The 21,428-nt window shown below is 43.2% G+C and overlaps 6 protein-coding genes and 1 long non-coding RNA gene across 11 annotated transcripts in view; 3 read left to right on the top strand and 4 right to left on the bottom strand.

Annotated features, from left to right (window-relative positions):
• Window positions 1-1,564, bottom strand: part of lta4h (leukotriene A4 hydrolase) — a 6,686-nt gene extending 5,122 nt beyond the window's left edge. Inside the window, exons 1-2 of the mRNA XM_076111277.1 lie at window positions 1,358-1,564; window positions 79-209 (exon numbers count right to left, since the gene is read on the bottom strand). Coding sequence (XP_075967392.1) covers window positions 79-209; window positions 1,358-1,501 — 275 coding nt within the window. The 5' untranslated portion in view covers window positions 1,502-1,564. The remainder of the gene's footprint in view (window positions 1-78; window positions 210-1,357) is intronic.
• Window positions 1,565-1,977: 413 nt separating this feature from the next.
• On the bottom strand, window positions 1,978-3,103 carry atp6v1f (ATPase H+ transporting V1 subunit F). The gene is made up of 2 exons (XM_076111284.1): window positions 2,845-3,103; window positions 1,978-2,469 (listed from the first exon to the last, which is right to left on the bottom strand). Exons 1-2 carry the CDS (start codon window positions 3,000-3,002, stop codon window positions 2,268-2,270), a joined length of 360 nt encoding a protein of 119 aa, XP_075967399.1. The 5' UTR covers window positions 3,003-3,103; the 3' UTR covers window positions 1,978-2,267.
• A 383-nt stretch (window positions 3,104-3,486) lies between these two features.
• lamtor4 (late endosomal/lysosomal adaptor, MAPK and MTOR activator 4) lies at window positions 3,487-6,081 on the top strand. Its single transcript, XM_076111285.1, has 4 exons — window positions 3,487-3,874; window positions 4,766-4,849; window positions 5,042-5,159; window positions 5,507-6,081. The coding sequence occupies exons 1-4, from the start codon at window positions 3,872-3,874 to the stop codon at window positions 5,602-5,604; spliced, it is 303 nt and encodes a 100-aa protein (XP_075967400.1). The 5' UTR covers window positions 3,487-3,871; the 3' UTR covers window positions 5,605-6,081.
• A 53-nt stretch (window positions 6,082-6,134) lies between these two features.
• On the bottom strand, window positions 6,135-9,094 carry LOC142970839 (ADP-ribosylation factor 4). The gene is made up of 6 exons (XM_076111282.1): window positions 8,875-9,094; window positions 8,368-8,448; window positions 8,153-8,262; window positions 7,655-7,726; window positions 7,058-7,183; window positions 6,135-6,971 (listed from the first exon to the last, which is right to left on the bottom strand). The coding sequence occupies exons 1-6, from the start codon at window positions 8,939-8,941 to the stop codon at window positions 6,885-6,887; spliced, it is 543 nt and encodes a 180-aa protein (XP_075967397.1). The 5' UTR covers window positions 8,942-9,094; the 3' UTR covers window positions 6,135-6,884.
• Window positions 9,095-9,661: 567 nt separating this feature from the next.
• On the top strand, window positions 9,662-13,034 carry gcc1 (GRIP and coiled-coil domain containing 1). 2 transcript variants are annotated; one of them, XM_076111276.1, is made up of 5 exons: window positions 9,662-9,725; window positions 9,820-9,853; window positions 10,286-10,816; window positions 10,894-11,544; window positions 11,629-13,034. In XM_076111276.1, exons 3-5 carry the CDS (start codon window positions 10,445-10,447, stop codon window positions 12,877-12,879), a joined length of 2,274 nt encoding a protein of 757 aa, XP_075967391.1. In that variant the 5' UTR covers window positions 9,662-9,725; window positions 9,820-9,853; window positions 10,286-10,444; the 3' UTR covers window positions 12,880-13,034. The 2 variants fall into 2 exon arrangements, with proteins under 2 accessions (XP_075967391.1, XP_075967390.1); XM_076111275.1 differs by having other exon boundaries at window positions 9,670-9,853.
• Window positions 13,035-13,183: 149 nt separating this feature from the next.
• On the bottom strand, window positions 13,184-19,792 carry dennd6b (DENN/MADD domain containing 6B). 4 transcript variants are annotated; one of them, XM_076111278.1, is made up of 20 exons: window positions 19,580-19,792; window positions 18,995-19,033; window positions 18,875-18,917; window positions 18,660-18,805; window positions 18,492-18,572; window positions 18,093-18,198; window positions 17,905-17,984; window positions 17,286-17,348; window positions 17,156-17,211; window positions 16,753-16,875; window positions 16,508-16,603; window positions 16,253-16,374; window positions 16,044-16,109; window positions 15,898-15,962; window positions 15,605-15,694; window positions 15,450-15,503; window positions 15,268-15,377; window positions 14,558-14,660; window positions 13,913-13,987; window positions 13,184-13,804 (listed from the first exon to the last, which is right to left on the bottom strand). In XM_076111278.1, exons 1-20 carry the CDS (start codon window positions 19,697-19,699, stop codon window positions 13,673-13,675), a joined length of 1,770 nt encoding a protein of 589 aa, XP_075967393.1. In that variant the 5' UTR covers window positions 19,700-19,792; the 3' UTR covers window positions 13,184-13,672. The 4 variants fall into 4 exon arrangements, with proteins under 4 accessions (XP_075967393.1, XP_075967394.1, XP_075967395.1 ...); XM_076111279.1 differs by having other exon boundaries at window positions 16,280-16,374; window positions 19,580-19,791; XM_076111280.1 differs by having other exon boundaries at window positions 18,699-18,805; window positions 19,580-19,791.
• Window positions 19,793-20,566: 774 nt separating this feature from the next.
• LOC142970818 (uncharacterized) lies at window positions 20,567-21,219 on the top strand. Its single transcript, XR_012959304.1, has 3 exons — window positions 20,567-20,729; window positions 20,819-20,893; window positions 21,186-21,219. It is a non-coding gene; the product is annotated as an uncharacterized LOC142970818 (long non-coding RNA).
• The last annotated feature ends 209 nt before the right edge of the window (window positions 21,220-21,428 follow it).

The following is a 21,428-nucleotide window of genomic DNA, read 5'->3' as shown; positions in this document are numbered from 1 at the left end:
GCACAAGCACGTTAGCGGCATTTTATTTTGAAAATACTTTGAATGAAGACAGAGAAGAGGAGGTGGGGGGGGGGTCACCTGGAGAGGTCAAAGGGCAGCGTGATGTCCAGCGGCGTCCCCTTGAAGCTGTGTTTAGGGCCCATCGTAAAGCGCGCCGCTTGTCCGTTAGCGCTCACCGAGACGACCTGCAGGTCTCTGGTGTCCAAAGTCTGGCGCAGATCAATAACTTTTATTAACGAGATATTAATGAGTCAGCACTCACCTGTACACTCACATCATCCAATCAAAGTCCAGCTGAGATCACAGCAGACTCCATTCACAAACAATTCACATTTATTATGAGCTCAAAACTACCTCAACAACTAATGACATGCATTTTATGAAGAGACTCGAATTAAGTCTCTTTTATGAGTCCAGTCCGCAAGAAAAAAGTTAGAGGAGCTGGAAATAATAACAAACAACAATAATAACATCAAGAAGTAGAATGATTCATAGAAATAGTGATATTTGTTGATTCAAAGCGTGAAGTCTTAATATCTGACATTTATGATCAATGCGTTTGTAAAAGACTTCTTGGTTTCTACAGGTTTTGGCGGTCCGTCCTCATAAGCAGTCATATATATGTATATATATATATATATACATATATATATATATATATACACATATATATACATATATATATACGTATATGTATATATATATATATATATATATATATGAATATATCTCAGCTGTCACTCTCTGGTCGCAGGTGAACACACCTGTTCTGACTGATCAGCCTTCTAAAGTCAGAGTCCAGCAGCTCATCACGATGACATCACAGCAGACTCCATTCACAGAATCACATCTAGAGAACCGCTGAGATTTAATACAAATGTGACTTTGATGTCAATATTATTAAAACTGATATAAAAGTTAAAAATATGATATTTGTAAGTGATAATAAGTATAAAGTGTATTTAAATAGATTTCATATTCTGTACATTAAGTGAAAGTAAATACTGAGGTCATAACAATTTAAAGTTTCCTTAAAGTGACTCAATCTATTCAATCAGTTCTAAGTGGTTTTGTACCATAACGTCATCACACGTCACAGTGTAACGCCTCCTCACGTGAGTGATTCTGTAGAAACTGAACTTTAAGAGATGAACATGTTTTAATAAAAGTGAACATGATGAAGCAGAATCACAGCTCGGCCTCTGAAGGATTTTAAAAACTTATTTTTAAAATGTATAAAACAATAAAAATTAACATTTTAACGCGCGAGTTGATTAAAGTGAAAGTCAGGACTGAACACATTCTGTGTACAGTTATAGCTTTGAGGCCAACGTGCACCGGGTTCCGGTAACGTTACCAGAGCAGAGAACCGGTCCTCCAGAACCTCCACGGTGAGCTCCACCTGGGCCCGGATCACGCGCCGCTCGAAGTCCACGCGCAGGTTGAGGTTCAGGTGTCTGGTGACGCACCTGGTGACGGAGGAGAAGGAGCACGGGTCCATGACGACGGTCCGGTGAGTACGGAGAGACTGAACCGACACACACGTTCTTATAGCTACCGGAACACGCTGCGCTCACATCCGGAACCGGCTCTTTTCAAAATAAGAGTCAATGTGACATGCTTTTATTTTGAAGCCTAGAGAGGTTTACCCGAACAACTGGTCCCGGATCAGCGGGAAAATATGGAATAAATATAATAAAATAAAATAAAAAATGTAATTTAATTTAATTTCAAAAATGTACAAAAATAAATGAAAAACTACCAAAAAAGATAAAAAACTACAAAATAAATAAAGAGATGAAAAGTTAGACTTGATAATAAACCATGCCCGTGGTAAGTCGAAATGATGAAATAAAGTCATACTTTATGTATCTGTGAGTTTGGACGAATAAAATATTTAAATGAGAAATAAATCAAAGCTATCAGTCAGATTTAAAAAGTAAATGAATCTTTGAATAAAACAGACGAACCAGAACGTCACAAACAACAACATCCTTTATTTTTAACATCAATTCTAATCTTTAATAAGTTACAACATCTGGAAACAAAACACATTAAACATTCACATATGTTCAGCACAGAGAGAAAAGAAAAACTTGAATTATATTTAAATTTTATATAGATATATATATATCTATATAGATATATAGATATATATCTATATATCTATATAGATATATATATATCTATATATCTATATATCTAGGTACACTTATATACGGGGGATCGATACGAGAGGTTCAGGATCGATCGGGAGGGATCGGCGTCTATCGGAAGTCCTCGGCGGAGAACATTCCCTTGGCGCGGCGCAGGATGGAGTCCTTGGAGGCGTCGTACGGATGCTCCTTGGACGGGATCTCCAGCACCGCCGGGATGGACTGCATGTGGCCGTCGATGGCGTGACGGATCATCTCGGCGATGAACTGGTTGATGAGGATGATGCCGATGTCGTTACGAGCCAAGAAGCTCCTACGAGGAAGAGGAAGAGGAAGAACACCAGAGTAAGGTCAGAAAATCAGCAACTTAAAGAGTTCACTGTGGAAAAGTGTTTCAAACATTTAGAAAAGGTTGAGAAACATCATTTAAATGAATTCATGATGAAGAAGAGGAAACCCTGAACCCTCACTTTTAACTGACTTTAAATCAGCTCATCAGAGACACAAACTGCATTTACAGACTTCTTCTCTACAGCTGACTGCATCACTTGTGTGACGTCACCGATGTGACGTTTGCCTCCTCGTGATTAAATGCGTTTCAACAGAAACCAGATAACTGATGATCACGTGTATATCCGGTGATCTTTAACCGTCTGAACGGAGTCGGTGTTTCTGAGGCTCTTCTTACTTGAAGGTCTCCTCGATCTCCGTGATGCTCGTGTCCTTCTCCACCACCAGGAAATTGGGTTTCCGGTTCTTGTTGAGCTCACCGATCCCACCGAGCAGGAATCCGGTGCACGTGTCCTCGTCACCGATCACGGCGATCAGTTTCCCGCGTCCAGCCATCACCGGAGAGCTTTCAGAGGATCGATTAACGGAGAGAAACGAGGAGAACCAGACCTTCTGTTCGTTCCAAGAGGCTGAAGAGTCACGTGAGCAGGTCAGCTGACCGGCCACTTCCGCTTTAGCTAAATATATATATATATATATATATATATATATATATATATATATATATATATATATATATATATATATATATATATATGCGCGCGCACCCTGCTGCTCCACTAAATAATATGTTCATATTAATTCATATTAAAAATAATCCGGATGACGTCATGCGGAGACATGCTGCCTTCATGTGCACTTTTTATTGTTGTTTTTAAAAGAGCTGTTTGTTTTATTGGTTTATATATATATATATATAAATTGGTTAATATATATATTGTACCATACATATTATATCAATCTATTATACTGTATCTTTATTTGTGACTGACGTGACATGCATTGTTTTCTTTGCTAATACAGTTTTGTGTGTTGAAGATTAAATAAAGCTCTTCTTCTTCTTTATTGCTCATGATCATGTGTTGATGTAGTGAACTGTAATTTCCGACAGGACATGAAGGTCTCATAAGTCACATGATAAATCACGAGGCTGTTGACTGGAGCGGTGGATGTGAACGGGGCTTGACGCATGCGCAGTGTCAAGTGGAACCTTTTCAAAACCTTTATTAAAGATATATATATATATATTTTTGTTTTTAGCCACTTCAGACCAGATCATCTCTGTATGCTGACAATTTATAAATAAAGTTAATGTAAAAACAAAGACACATTTTACTGCGCATGTGCAGCACGCGCTTCCTTGCAAGAAAGCCGGAAATGCAGCTGAGCTCCAGCTCGTAGAACAAAAACAGTAGAAGAAGAAAATGGTGAGTTCTGATATTAAAGTTTATGGTTCTGATGACTTTAATGTTTCCTGTTTGACTTTTTTTAATCATATTGAAGTTATTTGAATTATCGCTGTGACGTTCACGTTGCCTCGGACTTTACAGGCTCTCAGAGTTTAACTGTTTACTGATTAGCCTGTTAGCCTGTTAGCAGGTCTGAGGATCCGGTCTGTCTGTTTGTTTATTGGTTTATTAGATAAGGGACAGTGATGCTCATTCATAAAAACATATTAATATAAGTAGTATCATCATTCAGGAGACTCTTATACTACGATATCAAGTAGGAACAAGACAAACCAACACACAGCGACAATAAATGAGATAACTGTTAAATAGAAACACAGACTAAAGATTATGCTCCATTGTTGGACACTAAAAGCATCCACAAACATAAAGCATGCAGAGTATATTAAATATATAAGTCAGTCAGACACTAAACAAGAAGAGACATGCAGTTAGATGAGGATCAACCGGCAAATTCAAGACAGACAGGTGACAACAGACAGACAGACGGGTGACAACAGACAGACAGACGGGTGACAACAGACAGACAGACAGACGGGAGACAACAGACAGACAGACAGATAGGTGACGACAGACGGGTGATAACAGACAGACAGACGGGTGACGACAGACAGACAGATAGGTGACAACAGACAGACAGACAGACAGACAGGTGACGACAGACAGACAGGTGACGACAGACAGACAGACAGGTGACAGTGGGGTGCAGTTACAGAGCTGAGTACTAACATTTATTTAATTGAGCTTTAAATTAACTATGTTTGTAGTTCTCTGATGGATAATATAAGATGTATGTATGTATATAATGATCACCACTTGTGAGCTGATCTCCATATCTGTGGTTGACAGACGACAGCTGGTCTGACTGCAGGTCTGGAGCGGATCCCAGATCAGCTCGGGTACCTGGTGATCAGTGAGGACGGGGTTCTGGCCGTGAGTCACAAACACACAAACAGACTCAGTTCAACTTCCTGGCGCTCTCTCTCTGGCGCTCTCTCTAACATTCTCTCTCTAACGCTCTCTGGTTTATCTGCATCTGTTTAATGCAAAATACATTTCCTGAATCGTTATGAGCTGCTGAAGGATTCGGTGTTTAAATAAAGTTATGTTTGGTTGTGTCATCAGTCAGCAGGTGAGCTGGAGAACGATGAGCACACAGCAGCGGTGATGATGCAGATGGTTCGAACAGCGAGTAGATTTAAGTTACCTGGATCACCTGAGCCGCCCTTCAAACGCATGTCAGGTAACCAACACTGTCTCCAGGCCAGCCGCTCACCTGGAAGAGAGGCGACCCTCTCACCTGTAGTGACTCTCTCTCACCTGTAGTGACTCTCTCACCTGTAGTGACCCTCTCACCTGTAGTGACTCTCTCTCACCTGTAGTGACTCTCTCACCTGTAGTGACCCTCTCACCTGTAGTGACTCTCTCTCACCTGTAGTGACTCCCTCTCACCTGTAGTGACTCCCTCTCACCTGTAGTGACCCTCTCACCTGTAGTGACTCTCTCTCACCTGTAGTGACTCTCACCAGTAGTGACTCTCTCTCACCTGTAGTGACTCTCTCTCACCAGTGTTCCATCTTCTCTCCTCAGTGACTCTGGAGGACTTTGTTTACATGGTGACGGTTTCCGGTCAGAAGGTTTTTGTGGTCAAACGTCAGAACAACCAGCAGGAACCAATCAACGCTTAGAGAGCGACACACAGGAAGTGAGGTCATCGGTTGGTCTGCAGCTGGAAGTGATTAGAGTCTAACTCTGTTAAACTCTTCATAACGCTTTGTGTATTTAACTGAATAATTTAAACTGTTGAGATTAATAAAGATTAACATGTTGTGACTGTTGAGATATTTGACCAAAATGTATCTGAAAACAATTTAATTTCTTTGCTTTTATTCTGAAGGACTGAATCTTTTTTTCTTTCAAAACTACTCGTGGATTATTTAAATGTGACCGAGAGCAGATTTAAAAAAATGAAATAAGTATTTTTATAAATATATAAAGAAATGTAAATGTGTTTCATCACAGTTCAGATCTTAAGTTATGAAGCTACTCTTTCAAATGTTAAGATGTAGAAACGATTCATATTAAAATGTAAACGTTTAACGTGAAAAGTTTCCAATGAAAACATAATTGTAGTTATTTTGTTATTGATTAAAGATTAAAGTGAATATTGTCGTATTATTCAAACGATTTGATCACAAAATGTTCTCATGAAAACACATTTGATTTGTTCAAATACAAATTTATCATGTTGGGACATAAAAAAAAGCTTTAACAAAAACGAGTCAAATACTTAATTTGCACCTTCAAGTTTTTATAAGAAGAAAAAAAAAAACCTTTATTGCATCATCGTCTCGCTTCTTCACATTGTGGAGGAATGACGAGGCCTTCAGGCTCAGTGGAATGAGTCATCACACGACCAGCTAACTGTCGCCTGTAGGTAACCACGCCCCCAACTGTCACCTGTAGGTAACCACGCCCCCTGCTACCTGTAGTTATGTGGGCAGGGGGTTAAATGTCACCTGCAGGTAACCATGCCCCCAACTATCACCTCTCGATAACTCCGCCCCCAGGTAATTGTCACCTGTAGATAAACCCGCCCCCTGGAAACTGTCACCTGTAATTAAGCCCGCCCCCTGGAAACTGTCACCTGTAGTTAGCCCCGCCCACAGGCACACTGTACCTGTGAAAAGCCACACCCCTCCCATTCATCATTTCCTGTCACATGATTCTGAAACATGCGGAATAAAAGAAAACGAACAACTCTAACAGGAAGAACAGAAGAAGAGGATGAGCTCAAAGTCCGTGACATCACTTCCTCTTACAGTCGACACATTAATAATTTAAAAAAACAAAAAACAGTTCGGGTAAACCCCCCCCCTCCTCTTCATCACTTTGTACACAGCCACCCGTCGATGACATCACTCGACGATGACATCAGTCTGCTGCTTCCTGTTTCCTGTCAGGTGGTCTAGTGCTTCGACAGCTCATTGGACAGCCAGTCCAGACCCTCGTACAGACCGGTACCCTGAGTGGCACAGGTGGCCTGGACGTACCACTGTAGACACACAGACAGACAGGTGACACTGGGATCAGAAAACACCTGGACAGCTGAGCTGTGTGTGTGATTAATATGATCCTTACAGTTCTGTTGCGAAGGCTGTGCAGACCCAGTTTGTCGGTGAGTTCACTGACGACCATCGCGTTTGGAAGATCCTGTTTGTTGGCAAAAACCAGAAGAACCGCCTCCTTCAGCTCGTCCTCCTGGATCTACAGAGAGAGAGTCATGTGACCGATGACATCATAGATCTACAGAGAGAGTCATGTGACCGACGATATCATAGATCTACAGAGAGAGTCATGTGACCGATGACATCATAGATCTACAGAGAGAGAGAGAGACATGTGACCAATGACGTCATAGATCTACAGAGAGTCATGTGACCGATGATGTCATAGATTGTGTGATGCATTTCCTGCTGGTAAACATTCGGTTATTTCATTATTAACACTTCATTCCTGTCTTTATTAAAAATGTCTTTATTCATGTGAAGGAAAACCTTCAGGTGACGATTCAAAATATGAAGGGATGTATTTATGTCATGTTCTCTCTGCTCCACATTCTGAACATTCCCACATATCTGAGTTCTGTAGATAAATAGAATCAAGAGGTGATATTAGAGGAAACAATGAGAAGACAGAAGAACGGAGCTTTGAGACTGAAGTGTTTGAGTCACTCACCATCTTAGAGAGCTCCTCAGCAGACTCTGCTACTCTCTCTCTGTCGTTGCTGTCCACCACAAAGATCAGACCCTGCAGGAGGAACGTCACAGCGATGCTGTCATCCAACATTCATTACATACACAGCTTCTGCTCCTCCTACTTTACATCGTAGTCAGTCTCACTTTTAAAACCTTTTGACTTCTGGTCTCAGTGGTGTACCCGTGTGTTCTGGTTCTGGTCTCAGTGGTGTACCCGTGTGTTCTGGTTCTGGTCTCAGTGGTGTACCTGTGTGTTCTGGTTCTGGTCTCAGTGGTGTACCTGTGTGTTCTGGTTCTGGTCTCAGTGGTGTACCCGTGTGTTCTGGTTCTGGTCTCAGTGGTGTACCCGTGTGTTCTGGTTCTGGTCTCAGTGGTGTACCTGTGTGTTCTGGTTCTGGTCTCAGTGGTGTACCCGTGTGTTCTGGTTCTGGTCTCAGTGGTGTACCTGTGTGTTCTGGTTCTGGTCTCAGTGGTGTACCTGTGTGTTCTGGAAGTAGTGTCTCCACAGAGGACGGATCTTGTCCTGACCACCGACGTCCCACACTGTGAAACAGATGTTCTTGTACTCCACCGTCTCCACATTAAAACCTGGAACACAGGAACATGAGAGGAACCAATCAGCTGACAGAACCATGACTATGAGAGGAACCAATCAACTGACAGAACCATGACTATGAGAGGAACCTGTCTTACCGATAGTCGGGATGGTGGTGACGATCTCTCCGAGCTTCAGTTTGTACAAGATGGTTGTTTTTCCAGCTGCGTCCAAACCGACTGAAACGAGACCACAAATCTAACTTCATATGAACCAACTTTAAATCAATCACAGTCAGACAGAGAGACAGACTTTGAATCAACCTTCACGTTAACCTCTGATTACGTTCATAACGTCAATAAACATCCATTAAAACTGACGCTGACAGACCGGTGAAACGTCACATGACTAATGACGTCACCTTAACGCCCGTTAGCTCCAAGCGTAGCATCTTCCGGCTAGCTGGGTTAGCTTCTATTTCCGTATTTTCCGTTGCGGTTGTAGCGCAACAGTAGCGTCCAATAAGTCTGTCTGAACGTTAATATCATATATATTATATTTATGTTATACAATTATAATTATCGTATATAATTATTGTTAATATCAGAAGGTGGAGAGAAGAATCTGTCACCTAGCCTAGCAGCTAGTTAGCCTAGCCTACTCACCCATCAGTATCCTCATCTGCTTCTTTCCGAAGAACTTGGAGAACAAGGACGAGATGGTCAACCCCATTTTTTTTTAATAATAATAATAAAATATATATTCCGGTTCAGCGGCGGGAGGATTCAAAATAAAAAAAAAACAACCGAACGGTGGAGAATGTCAGCCGGTTAGAGACGGTAGAGAGCGGGCGGAAGATCAGACGGAAAGGTGGGCGGAGCTACGGAGCTCCTCGGTGCCACGCGGAGCAAATGACGTCACTGAAAGCAAAAAACTTTATTGCACCCAGAAGCCGAAATGACGAGTTCGCGTTCTACCGGAAACGTTCTAAAGAAATCGGCGATTTAACGTGGAGCATTTAATCTACTTAATACTTTATTTAAGATTGAAATACAAACAATGTAACATGCAATCCATGTTAGATAAATACATTAAGAGTTAATTATATTATTCATAATAATAATAAAGCTTTAAAATAAAAGGCAACGTATCAATCCTGTTAATTATTTAATGGTAAGATCTAATATTAAGAATTAACTATTGTAAACCGTTTAAATTGACTTATTCAACTGTCTACATTTTATTTATTTATCATGTTTGTTTTAGGTATTGTTTATCTTTTTTTAGTCAGTATTAAATCAACAACATTAATAATAGTATTAATAATACGTTGTTCACTGTATGCAATAATTTGACAGTAACGTTTATTAAGAAGGGAGAAATACACACAGAGCTACATTAATTGTCTTTTTTCCTGACTGCAGTGAATGCAGCATCGGAGTTCCGGCTTCTTCCTCCACTTCCGGTTCAAACCAACATGGCGGCTGTCGGTTTGACAGTCTCTTCAGATTAAACCGTGAGATTATTTCGACAATATTTACACTTTTCTAGTCAAATAAACACATTTCTGAAATATTTTTTGCTTGATTTCTGCTCGTTAAAATCTTCAGTTTGTGTCCGAGTCTGTTGGCGGATGTTCGTCAGGTGAGAACCGGAGAAAACCGGAGATTAACGTCGGTGTTTGTGGTGAATCTTAAACATGATATAAATATATATCATGTTTAATGTCGGTTTAAACTTCATAAATATCATTAATGTGTTTCTGCTCTGACACTTCTACATTAAGGGTACTTGTATTTTAGTCGAGTATTTATACTTCGCTTCATTTACAGCTTTAATTAATTAATTAATATATATATATATATATATATATATATATATATATATATATATATATATATATATATATATATATATATATATATATATAAAAACATTTTATAAACTCTTAATGTTTTGTGTGCATATATATATATATATTTACACACAAAACATTAAGAGTTATTACATCATAATTATGGTAATTAAACAACAGATGCATAAAAATGTTAACATGTAGATGATGTCTCTTTTCAGAAACCAACAAACCCAGTCTAACTCACTATGAACAGTCCCAGAGGAACCAGTTCTGGTCCTGCATGGTGATGGTCTGATCTGACCCTGGTAGACCATCAAGTCTGATCTGACCCTGGTAGACCATCAAGTCTGATCTGACCCTGGTAGACCATCAGAGACATGGAGAAGTTCGGGATGAGTTTTGGGGGCGGTTCCGGCCGGAAGGAGCTGGTGGACACCATCGAGTCCCAGAAGAAGCAGCTGGTCCAGTACCAGACTCGCTTCAAAGATGTGGTCCGGGCCTATAAGAGTCTTCTGAAAGAGAAGGAGGCTCTGGAGGCCAGTTTGAAGGTCTTGACGGTGACGCAGGAGGTGGACCTGAACCAACAAGGCCAGGACACCACCACCATGGACCTCCTGGAGGATGGCAGCTCACTGCACAGCGAGGACAGCGTGGACACGGCAGCGTCTGTGGACACGCCCAGTGAGACCACCAGAGGGGACCAGAGCGAGGAGGACCAGGGAGAACCAGGACTAAAGTCCAGCTCAATGGTACGTCTTTAAAATCGTAAACGATGCTGCTGAAGACGTCGGCAACAGTTTAACGTGAGGACTTTTCTTCCTTGCAGACCCTGCGGTCCGACCTGGAGAACAGTGGCGTGGGGGCGGAGCGGCAACATCAGGCCACGCCCCCTCCCGGCACGGAGGTGGACCGCCGACTCGCCCAGCTGAAGAACCAACTGAGCACGCTCACCGGCGCCCTCGCAACGGTAACCCACGAGAAGTCCCGAATGGAGGCGAGCTTTCAGGCCGACAAGCGGCAGCTGAAACAGGAAATGGAGGAGCTCCAGGAACGCCTGGTCACCATGACCACGCAGCAGGAGGCGGAGCTCCGCGCCCTCCAGCAGCAGCTGGCGGAGAGCCGCGCTCGCGTCATCACGCAGCAGCACGAGAGGGAGCAGGAGCAAGGAGACCACGTCCAGCAGCTCAGGGAGCTCCAGAGGATCTTACAGCAGGAGAGAGACCTGCGACAGGAGGCGGAGCTCCGCCTGCAGGACGCCAACGTCGCTCTCCTCGTGACGTCGCAGGCCGTGGACCGGGGGGCGGAGTCCCAGGCCCACCTGAACCAGGTGAGGGAGGAGAGAGACGAGCTGAGGAGGAGGCTGCAGGCCGCCGAGGAGGACCAGAAGAAACCAGATCCCAGAGTGAACGAGCTGCAGCAAGAGCTGACAGAGCTGAAAAGACACTTCCTGCAGCAGATCCACCTGGAGACCAGAAAGGTAAAACTGAGACCCTGACCATCTAAAACCAGGTCTAAACTAACTAAAACCGGGTCATAACCTGAGACTGTTGTTGTTTTGCAGGCCTGCGAGGCAGAGGAACGAGCTCGTGAGCGCGCTCAGGATGCAGAGTCGAGGGTCGCCGGTCTTGAACAGAGAGTCTCTGAACTGTCGGAGCTGCTGGGTTCCTGTGAGAAGTCGAGGCAGAGAGACCAGCAGGCGGCTCAGAGGCTCAGAGACCGGATCCTGCAGCTGGACACGGAGAACAAGACACTCGCCATCGCCGCCTCCAGCAGGATGACCTCCGACCTCGGCGTGGACGAGTCTCAGCTGGACATCGTCACGCTGAAGGAGAAGCTGGAGAAGGTGAAGAAGCTGCTATCGCTGGCGGCTCAGAGGAACCCGGACCAGAACATCCAGAACCTGGTGGTGGAAACAGAGCCGGGCGGAGACAAAGCCTCCCTGTTCCACCAGCAGGAGCTCCAGCAGCTCAGGGACGAGTTTGAACGCTACAAGCTGCGAGCGCAGGTGGTGCTGAAGAACAAGAACGCCAAAGATGGCTGCCAGGCCAAAGAGCTGGAGGAGGTCCGGGACCAGCTGTCCGAGCTGAGGGAGAAGTACATCAACCTGCGGATCCAGAGCGACGAGGCCGAGACCCGGCAGCGCCGAGAGCTGGAGGAGCGGCAGCAGCGGGTGGCGGCGCTGCAGCACGCCAGCAAACAGGAAGCGGAGCGGGCGGAGGCGTCGCACCGCGACGACCTGCTGCGACTGGAGGGGGAGCTTCACAAGCAGAGAGAGAGGACCATGGCGCTGCTGGACGAGAAGGACCAGGAGCTGGAGAGGCTGCGGGCCGCCGTCGTGCCGAGCTGCACCGGCGACCGAACGGCCGACGACGAGCGCGAGTTCGGCCCGGAGACTGAGGGCGACGTGGTCAGCCAGGCGCTGCGGCGGGCGGCGCCCAACGAGCCAACGCTGCTGCTGTACGCCGAGCAGCTGGCCAGGAAGGAGGCGGAGGCCGGCGGACTGCGGCGGCAGAAACACCGGCTGGAGGAAGATGTCCACCAGCTGCAGGCCAGGCTGGTCACCAACGGGGAGCGCCACGACGAGGAGGCGTCCGGGCTGAGAGGACAACTGGAGAAACTCATCCGAGATCAGAGCAGAGAGGGCGCCAACATGGAGTACCTGAAGAACGTCATCTACAAGTTTCTGACACTGCAGGACAACAGCGGGAGGCAGCAGACGCTCAACGCCATCCAGACCATCCTGCACTTCAGCCCGACGGAGAGACGCACCGTCATGGGGCTGCAGGGCGCCACCTGGTGGACCAAGAGGTAGAACCAAAGTGATGGGTGTTTCTGGGTTTCTATCTGTACTCTGTGTTAAACTTAATGTGAGGAAACATTTAAAAGGTTTATTTAATACATTTCTTCATATCACTGATATATATTTTTGATTCCTTTGTTGAAATTAAACTTTTCTTGCTTCACAAACTGTTTGGTTCATTTTAAAGTTCTGAAATTAATTAATTAAGAGTTAATTTGTATCAAAACATCGTAAAATGTCATCATTTTTAGTCATAACATCGCCTCGTTCGGATTAAAGAATTATTAATAAAAGCAGGTTTGTGAAGATGAAATGATCAATATTTATATATTTAATAAACAAAGTAGACAAAATGTGAACATGATTCAGGTTTTACTTTTCAAATCCAAACTAAATATTTACAGATGTTTGAGATCAAAGAAAAGGCAAATAACACATTATTATTATTCATATTAATATTAATGTGAGTAACATTCACTGAGTTCAGTCTGCGATACAAAAATAACATCTGGTCATTGTTCAAGTCTGACGTTCTAATAAAGATTCATCATTCAAACAAAAGATAAATATGAAAATAATATTAAACACGTGGAGAAAAGAAACATTTAAATAAATTAACATTTTATTCTGTTTGGTGGAGATTTTATGATAAAAGGTGAGAAGTGTGTACTCAGTGTGTGATCTGTGTACTCGGTGTGTACTCAGCGTGTGATCTGTGTACTCGGCGTGTACTCAGCGTGTACTCGGCGTGTACTCAGCGTGTGATCTGTGTACTCGGCGTGTACTCAGCGTGTGATCTGTGTACTCAGCGTGTGATCTGTGTACTTAGCACCGTCTGCAGGTCTTCAGGCAGAGAGCTCATGATGGAGTTTATAAAAGTGTCCAGTTTCTCTAGAACTCCGTCCTTCATCTGCAGCTGCTGTCTGCGAGCTTTATTCTGAAAAACAGACACTTCCTGTTTTAAAGGAAAAATACACGGAAAGTATCACAGTACAACATGTCCTAGTAAAGTATGAGTATTTATTATATTCAGTTTCTGAATCACCATTTTCTCTCTCAGCTTCAGAATCAAGTCGACGATTTCCACCTCAGACTTGTCTTTAGTCCAACTCATCAGCTCCTGAGAGGCAGAAAGCAGGGTTAGAAGACCCACATGTTCAAATGCGACACGTGATCCACAGTTTCACAGTGGTCCAGAGGTTCACAGTGGTCCAGAGGTTCACTGTGATCCAGAGGTTCACAGTGGTCCAGAGGTTCACTGTGATCCAGAGGTTCACTGTGATCCAGAGGTTCACAGTGATCCAGAGGTTCACAGTGATCCAGAGGTTCACAGTGGTCCAGAGGTTCACTGTGGTCCAGAGGTTCACTGTGATCCAGAGGTTCACTGTGATCCAGAGGTTCACAGTGATCCAGAGGTTCACAGTGGTCCAGAGGTTCACAGTGGTCCAGAGGTTCACTGTGATCCAGAGGTTCACAGTGGTCCAGAGGTTCACAGTGGTCCAGAGGTTCACTGTGATCCAGAGGTTCACAGTGGTCCAGAGGTTCACAGTGGTCCAGAGGTTCACAGTGGTCCAGAGGTTCACAGTGGTCCAGAGGTTCACTGTGATCCAGAGGTTCACTGTGATCCAGAGGTTCACAGTGGTCCAGAGGTTCACAGTAACAGTGTGTCTGATGAGATGAACTGACTCACAGCGTCACAGATGACCTCAAGGTGAAGACTCTCCAGTTTCTGCGTCATCTCTTTGTGTCGATGACGATACCAGCCGTCAAAGTTAGGAGACCTGAAGAACTTCCTGAGAAGATGAATCACTTCATATTTCATTCAAACTTGACAGGAAATACATGACATCATATGTGACATCATACGTGACCTCATACATGACATCAACAAGGCAGTTTGTTTTCCAGCCTTTTAGCTACTATTAATTAACATAAATACTTCCTGCTAAAGTAAGTAGAAAAAATGTACGACTTTATCCAAAAAGTTACGACATTCTAAAAGTTACGACTTTATTCTAAAATTACGACTTTATTCCCAAGCCCAATAAATTACGACTTTATTGGGCGACCGTAGGTCACTGGGTTAAGAGAGTTGTCTGCTAACCGCAAGGTCAACGGTTCGATCCTCGACTGGAATGTGTCACGTGTCGAAGTGTACCTGAGCAATACACTGAACCCCTAACGGCTCCCCGGGTGCCTGTCGTTGGCAGCCCACTGCTCCCTATATACAGGGATGGGTCAAATGCAGAGACAAATTTCCCCCTTAAAGGGATCAATATAGTATAATAAATAAATTATTCTAAAATTTCGACTCTTTAGAACTCTAAGAACGATGTCTTAAAGAGTTGAGTTTCCCGGAGCTGAATATGAAACAGATTTTGTGACACCTGAGCTACTCACCTGTACAGTCCCATCCAATCACCTTTGAGCACCGAGGTTAGCTGAGGCCCGGCGTGATCCAGAGTGGACATGAACTCGTCCTGACTGAAGGGTCGAACCTGGGGAGGAGTCTGAACACAGGAACACACCGATGACATCACCGTGAGGTCACCCCCCCACCCAACAATCCACTTCCTGTTTACCTTCCACGGCGTCACCGACCTCTGCAGAGGCATCAGGCTCGCCATGTAGCGCTCCTGTTGAAAGAAAGGACATATTTATTGTTAGTGGATGTTCCTGAGGAGCCAATCAGAAAGGGTTAGAGGTGTCGGAGCGCTCTGATTGGCTGTTGACTCACCAGCGGTATGATGAAGCTCTGGGTGAGCTCCAACAGGTGTCGCCTTAAGATGGCGCTCTGAACCTCTGACGGTCTGTTCCTCTGAATCCCCTGAAGACACAGTTCATAAGGTGTCATCAATACGTATTAATATCAATACGTATTAATATCAATACGTATTAATATCAATACGTATTAATATTAATACGTATTAATATCAATACGTATTAATATCAATACGTATTAATATCAATACGTATTAATATCAATACGTATTAATATTAATACGTATTGATATTAATAAGTATTTTCACCTTCAATAGTCTCTTAATAAGAATCTTGTCTTTGTGTAGAAAGGTCTTGAACGCCGTGTAGATTCCTGCAGACAGGAAGTAAAACATTCAGAAATAATGAATGATGTTCAGAATGATGAACAGGTGAGTAGAGACTCAGGTGTTACCTGGTTTAGTGTCCAGTGTTTTCAGTTTGGACAGTTTCTTCACCTTCACCTGTTTAGGTAAATCACCTGAAAGAGAACATTCGGACCAATCAGAGCTCTGTTCACTTTCAACAACAACAGGAGACACCTGCTGGACTGGATCTACACTACACATTAATTTAAAAAGAAGAGAAGAAGAAGAAAAAGATGATAAAGAAAGCGTGACATACAAAGAAGAGAAGAAGAGCTTCTTTTACCCGCCATCTTGATTTCTCCCAGTCGGACGACGTGAGGCCAGTTCTGAAAAGTCTTGATGAAGAACGGATTAGTGACTCCAAGAACCACGTTAGGCCTGAACAGGTGAGAGAGAGAGAGACAGGTGAGAGAGAGAGAGAGACAGGTAAGAGACAGAGAGACAGGTAAGAGACAGAGACAGGTGAGAGAGACAGGTGAGACACAGACAGGTGAGACAGATAGGTACTCACGGGGCCTGCGTCCTGGTGGTGAACTCTCTGAACTCGTTGTCGTGGATCGTGAAGTACGGACGGAAGTCGCAGCAGAACTTCAGAGGACTGATGGAGCTGAGAGAGGACACCTTGTTACCACGACAACGACACAAACACCGCCCTCTGATTGGCTCCCAGGAGCTCTGACATCAGCTGAGGTGAATTTGTTTTATTGTGTTATTACTGTTTACTATATTTTCTATTATTATGGGATGTTTGATCACCTGACGAGAGCCAGCACGGTTTCCGAGGAGACGGCGGGAGACGGCGCCATGACGACCACCGGTTCCCCTAGCAACATGAGCTCCCAGAACATCTGCAGGTGGATCAGGACCGACTGGAAACACCTGAGACAGAGACAGGTGAGAGACAGACAGACAGGTGAGAGAGACAGAGAGACAGGTGAGAGAGACAGAGAAACAGGAGAGAGAGAGAGACAGGAGAGAGAGAGAGAGAGAGAGAGAGAGAGAGAGAGAGAGAGAGAGAGAGAGAGAGAGAGAGAGAGAGAGAGAGAGAGAGAGAGAGAGAGAGAGAGAGAGAGAGAGAGAGAGAGAGAGAATAATGAGTATTATTAATAATAATCGTTATGTTTGTATATTGATGACGAATATGAGAGAATAGACAAACTTGAAGAGGTCCAGTTCGTGGATGGTTGGCAGCAGAGTCGGAGTCGGCAGGAGGTTCTGAAGACAAATAAAACTTTATTGTTCATTCACACTTTGTGATTATTAATAAAGGGTCTTTCTCTCTTCCTGACCTCTCCAGCAGCTTGTCTGACTGGACTTCCTCCTGGTTTGTCTGTTTTTGAAGGAATCCGAACCTGAAAAAATAAATGAAAATTGAAATTTATTTTAACTTTTATTCCAATGAAGTTAAAATAAAATACAAAAGGTTTATAAACTGTTAAATGTCAGAAGAACAGAGCAGCCTCCTGGATAATATAATGTTATAATGTACAAAACTATATCATAGCCAAGTAATTATTTGATTATTTTGACTATTTATACATATAATCAAATCAAACATCCTGTACAAATCTTTACAAAGTGGCATGCTGCCACCTAGTGGTCGTTACAAGCGTCACACTCTGAGAGGTCACCAGACTACAATACCCATGAGCCTCAGCTGGTGTTGATATGGAGAAAACTTAGAATCTGAATCTGAAGCTCTTTGATTGGCTGCCTGTTGGTGAAATGCACCCTGGGAGTCGTAGTGGACTGTAGTTTTTATGGCCACTACCTTTCATCAAAGACCAGATATTTTCTAACACAAAATATGACTCTTGTACTGATGATTTCACCTCACCTGTATGACCCCACCCCTTCCTCCCCTCCAGTGAGACCACACCCCCTGACATGCAATACCACGCCCCTCACCTGTAAGACTACGCCCATCACAGGCAGGTTGAGGGTCAGTCCAGGTACAGGTGGAGGCCATTGGTCGACCCCGTTACACACTGTGAGGGACGAGAGAAAGACGTCAGGTGAAGATGTCAGCAGAGTGACATCATGATTACTATTGTTCTGATTCGTCCACGGTTATGATGCAAGCATGACATCATCACCTGCTTCCAGACAGGGCTCCAGTTTCTCAAAGAACTCAGGTGCAACGATCTGCAGCAGCGAGTGGAACAGGTGAGTGTACGGTAACCTGGACACCAACACCAGAGACTGAGACACAAACATCAGGTGTTGAAACAGGTGTGAAACAGGTGTGAACCAGGTGTTGAACAGGTGTGAACCGGTGTGAACCAGGTGTTGAACCAGGTGTTGAACAGGTGTGAACAAGGTGTTGAACAGGTGTAAACCGGTGTGAACCAGGTGGTGAACCAGGTGTGAACCAGGTGTTGAACCAGGTGTTGAACAGGTGTGAACCAGGTGTTGAACAGGTGTTGAACCAGGTGTTGTACAGGTGTTGAACAGGTGTTGAACAGGTGTTGAACCGGTGTGAACCGGTAACTGACCTTCTGGAAGTATCCTCTCTTCACAGAAACATCCTTCACTTGTCTGAAATAGACGTAACCAAAGAAATGTGATGCTTCAGTCTGTGGAAACAAAGAGACACAAACTGTAAATGTTTACCAACGTTTCTTTATTAATGTTTAAATGTGTTTGTTTAAAAGTGTTTATACATGTTTGTTCAGGTGGATAAGATGGTCACTGATCGATACCTGGAGAGTGGGCGGAGCCTCTCTGTTGTAAACATCTTCTCTGAACCTCGACAACCGACCGACCGACTGACGTAACCTGAAGCTGAACTGCGTGTCCCCAATGCATCCTGGGAAATGAAGTAAAGACCTGTGACCTCAGTCTCATGTGAAGCACCACTCAGTGTCATGTGACTCACCTGAGTACGAGTCAGGGAAGGACAGGTAGCAGATGCTGGTTTTCTGACAACAAAAACAAACAGATACGATCAATCAATAGATATAATCAATACATATAATGTGTTGAATAAATGAATTACCTCCTTCTCTGTGAGCTTCACATCCTGAGGATACACCAGCTGAAACAAACAATCATCCTATTGGTCGGTGCAGCGGCAGATTAGATGTTCAAGTGTCACAATAACTAATATGAACCCTTTAGACTCGCACCAGACTCCATTAACAATCATGCATATTTAACACGTAATCACGCACTGCAGAGTGGTAACATGTCTGTTAGTGTTCGTGTTTAACGTCATAAATCACGAGGATGATGTCATCACTTCGGCTCACACAACAACATTTCAACATCAGTCGTTTTCACAAAATCTGAACTTTTCTTTCAACGAAGCCGCCTTTAATCCACACAACACATTGTAAGGGTTTACATCATAATTCATAGATGTGTGGAGGACTAAATGTGTGCCGACGTCAACAAGAGGTGTGTTTGTTGACTTCGGCATAAAGTAGATCAACTCTTCAGCCTCAGTAATGTCTCGATATGTGATTGTTCAGTAGAAGCTGCATCAGCGGAGCTGGAGAAGAAACAACAACAAACAGCCATTTTGTGGACGGAGTCTGGTGCACGATGCTAACGATGCTAAGCTAACACCTCCTCCCATCACCTCTATGGCTTGTCCGAGCTCCAGGTCGAAGGTGACGACACACACGCACTCGAGCCACGAGGAGAAGCGGGCCCACGGCTCCTCGTGTCGGGGAGAACCGGAGCCGTACAACGGGTTCATCACGACCGGGACGGAGCTCCGTTCATCCTCCGGTCCTCCATCTTCCGGTCCTCCATCACGTGCGAGCGTTAAAGACACCGTCTACCGGGGGGGGCTCTAGTGCCCCTGGTGGAGGCTGGAAGATATAATACATATATTATATATATATATATACACATATTATTATATATTTTATCTTGAAATAAACACAAGCTATTTTGTTCCTACATTGAAATATTTGGACAGAATTTACTACTTTAATCATTATTTTCAGTGTAACGTTATAAAAATATGAAAAGAATGAAAAATAAATCAATAATAGTTCCAGAATAGTTTATTTGTTTTAAAGCTTCGTGCCAAAATAAACTCTTTTGAATAAAACGTTATTGTGTTTTTTAAATGGAGCCACGATACTGTGACATGAACTCCTTCTGACTGATGATTAAGAGTTGATGAAGTATAACAGAAGACAGATATCATGATGCTAAATGTACATTAGACACCATGTTAGTAATGATAATAATATATAAACTACAGACTCAGTCTCACTGAGGGCGGTCGGTTGTTTCCTTAACCATGAAGCAGCAGACGGCTCAGTGATGAAGTGATGAAGAGTCAATATTGAGACGTCCTTCATCTTCAGCAGAGACCTTCAGGAGATGAACGGCTTCGTTCTGACCTGAGACCAGCTGACAGTAAACACACCAACACATTTATACGTCTGTTCGTTAGTTTCTCCTGTTTGTGGACAAATTCTCCATTCAAACCAGTTTTATTGTGTTTTTACACAATATCTATATGTTTATTGTTTATTATTATATTTTACATTTATTATATATTTGATATAGGTTGGGTTGTGTCTCTGGTCAGATGACTGTTGGCCTTCACACTCGCACTATAAATACAGTCGTCGTTCTCCGTCCGTTCGTCTGCTGATGAAGTCTGTTCAGGTTGCTGCTCTCTGTGTGATGAAGATGAAGATGAAGATGATGATGATGATGATGATGGTGGTTTCTGTCTCTGCTGGTCCTCTTCCTCCTTCTGTCAACAGGTGAGACGGAAACATTAATATCAGAAGATAAAAGCAGAAAAGTTAATGAAGGTTATGAATAATAATAATAGTTGTTGTTGATGATGTAGCGATGATGATGATGATGATGATGATTCTGATGACAGTTCTCACCTGCTGAACGTCACAGAGGGAAACTCCTCCAGGTGAGTCGTAACGTATTGATGGTATCTGATAATTAAAATATACATAATGAGATCTTTATCACGATAATAAATCTAATAAATGTGTTTTCTTTGTCTGCTGAAGCTCAAACTTATACTTTATTATTATATTACAACATAATCAACGTGTCATTGTGTTGTACTTATAAGAAACATAAAGTTATGAGACGTAGATATCAAATCATTTCTTGTGATTATTAGATTAATAAAGATATAATTATCATAATAATAATAATAAAACATGTTTAATGTCTGTTTCCTGTTTCATCTTCAGGTTTGAGTTTCATCAACATGCCAACGACACCGAGGACGACATCATAAGGTCACAATACACTGTAGTACACAATACTACACGATACTACACTATAATACACTATAGTACACAACACTACATGACCATACACAACAATAATACACACAATAATATACAATAATACATATTAATAGATAATAATACTATAATACAGAAGAATGATACTTGATTTGTTTCCTCCTCAGATTCTTCTCTCCAAACCTA

This window comes from Anarhichas minor, unplaced genomic scaffold, assembly GCF_050575085.1.
Source record: "Anarhichas minor isolate MPS153535 unplaced genomic scaffold, ASM5057508v1 ptg000044l, whole genome shotgun sequence".
In the NCBI taxonomy this organism is placed as follows: domain Eukaryota; kingdom Metazoa; phylum Chordata; class Actinopteri; order Perciformes; family Anarhichadidae; genus Anarhichas; species Anarhichas minor.
The sequence above is the reverse complement of the archived record's forward strand: the minus strand, read 5'-3'. Positions and strand labels throughout refer to the sequence as shown.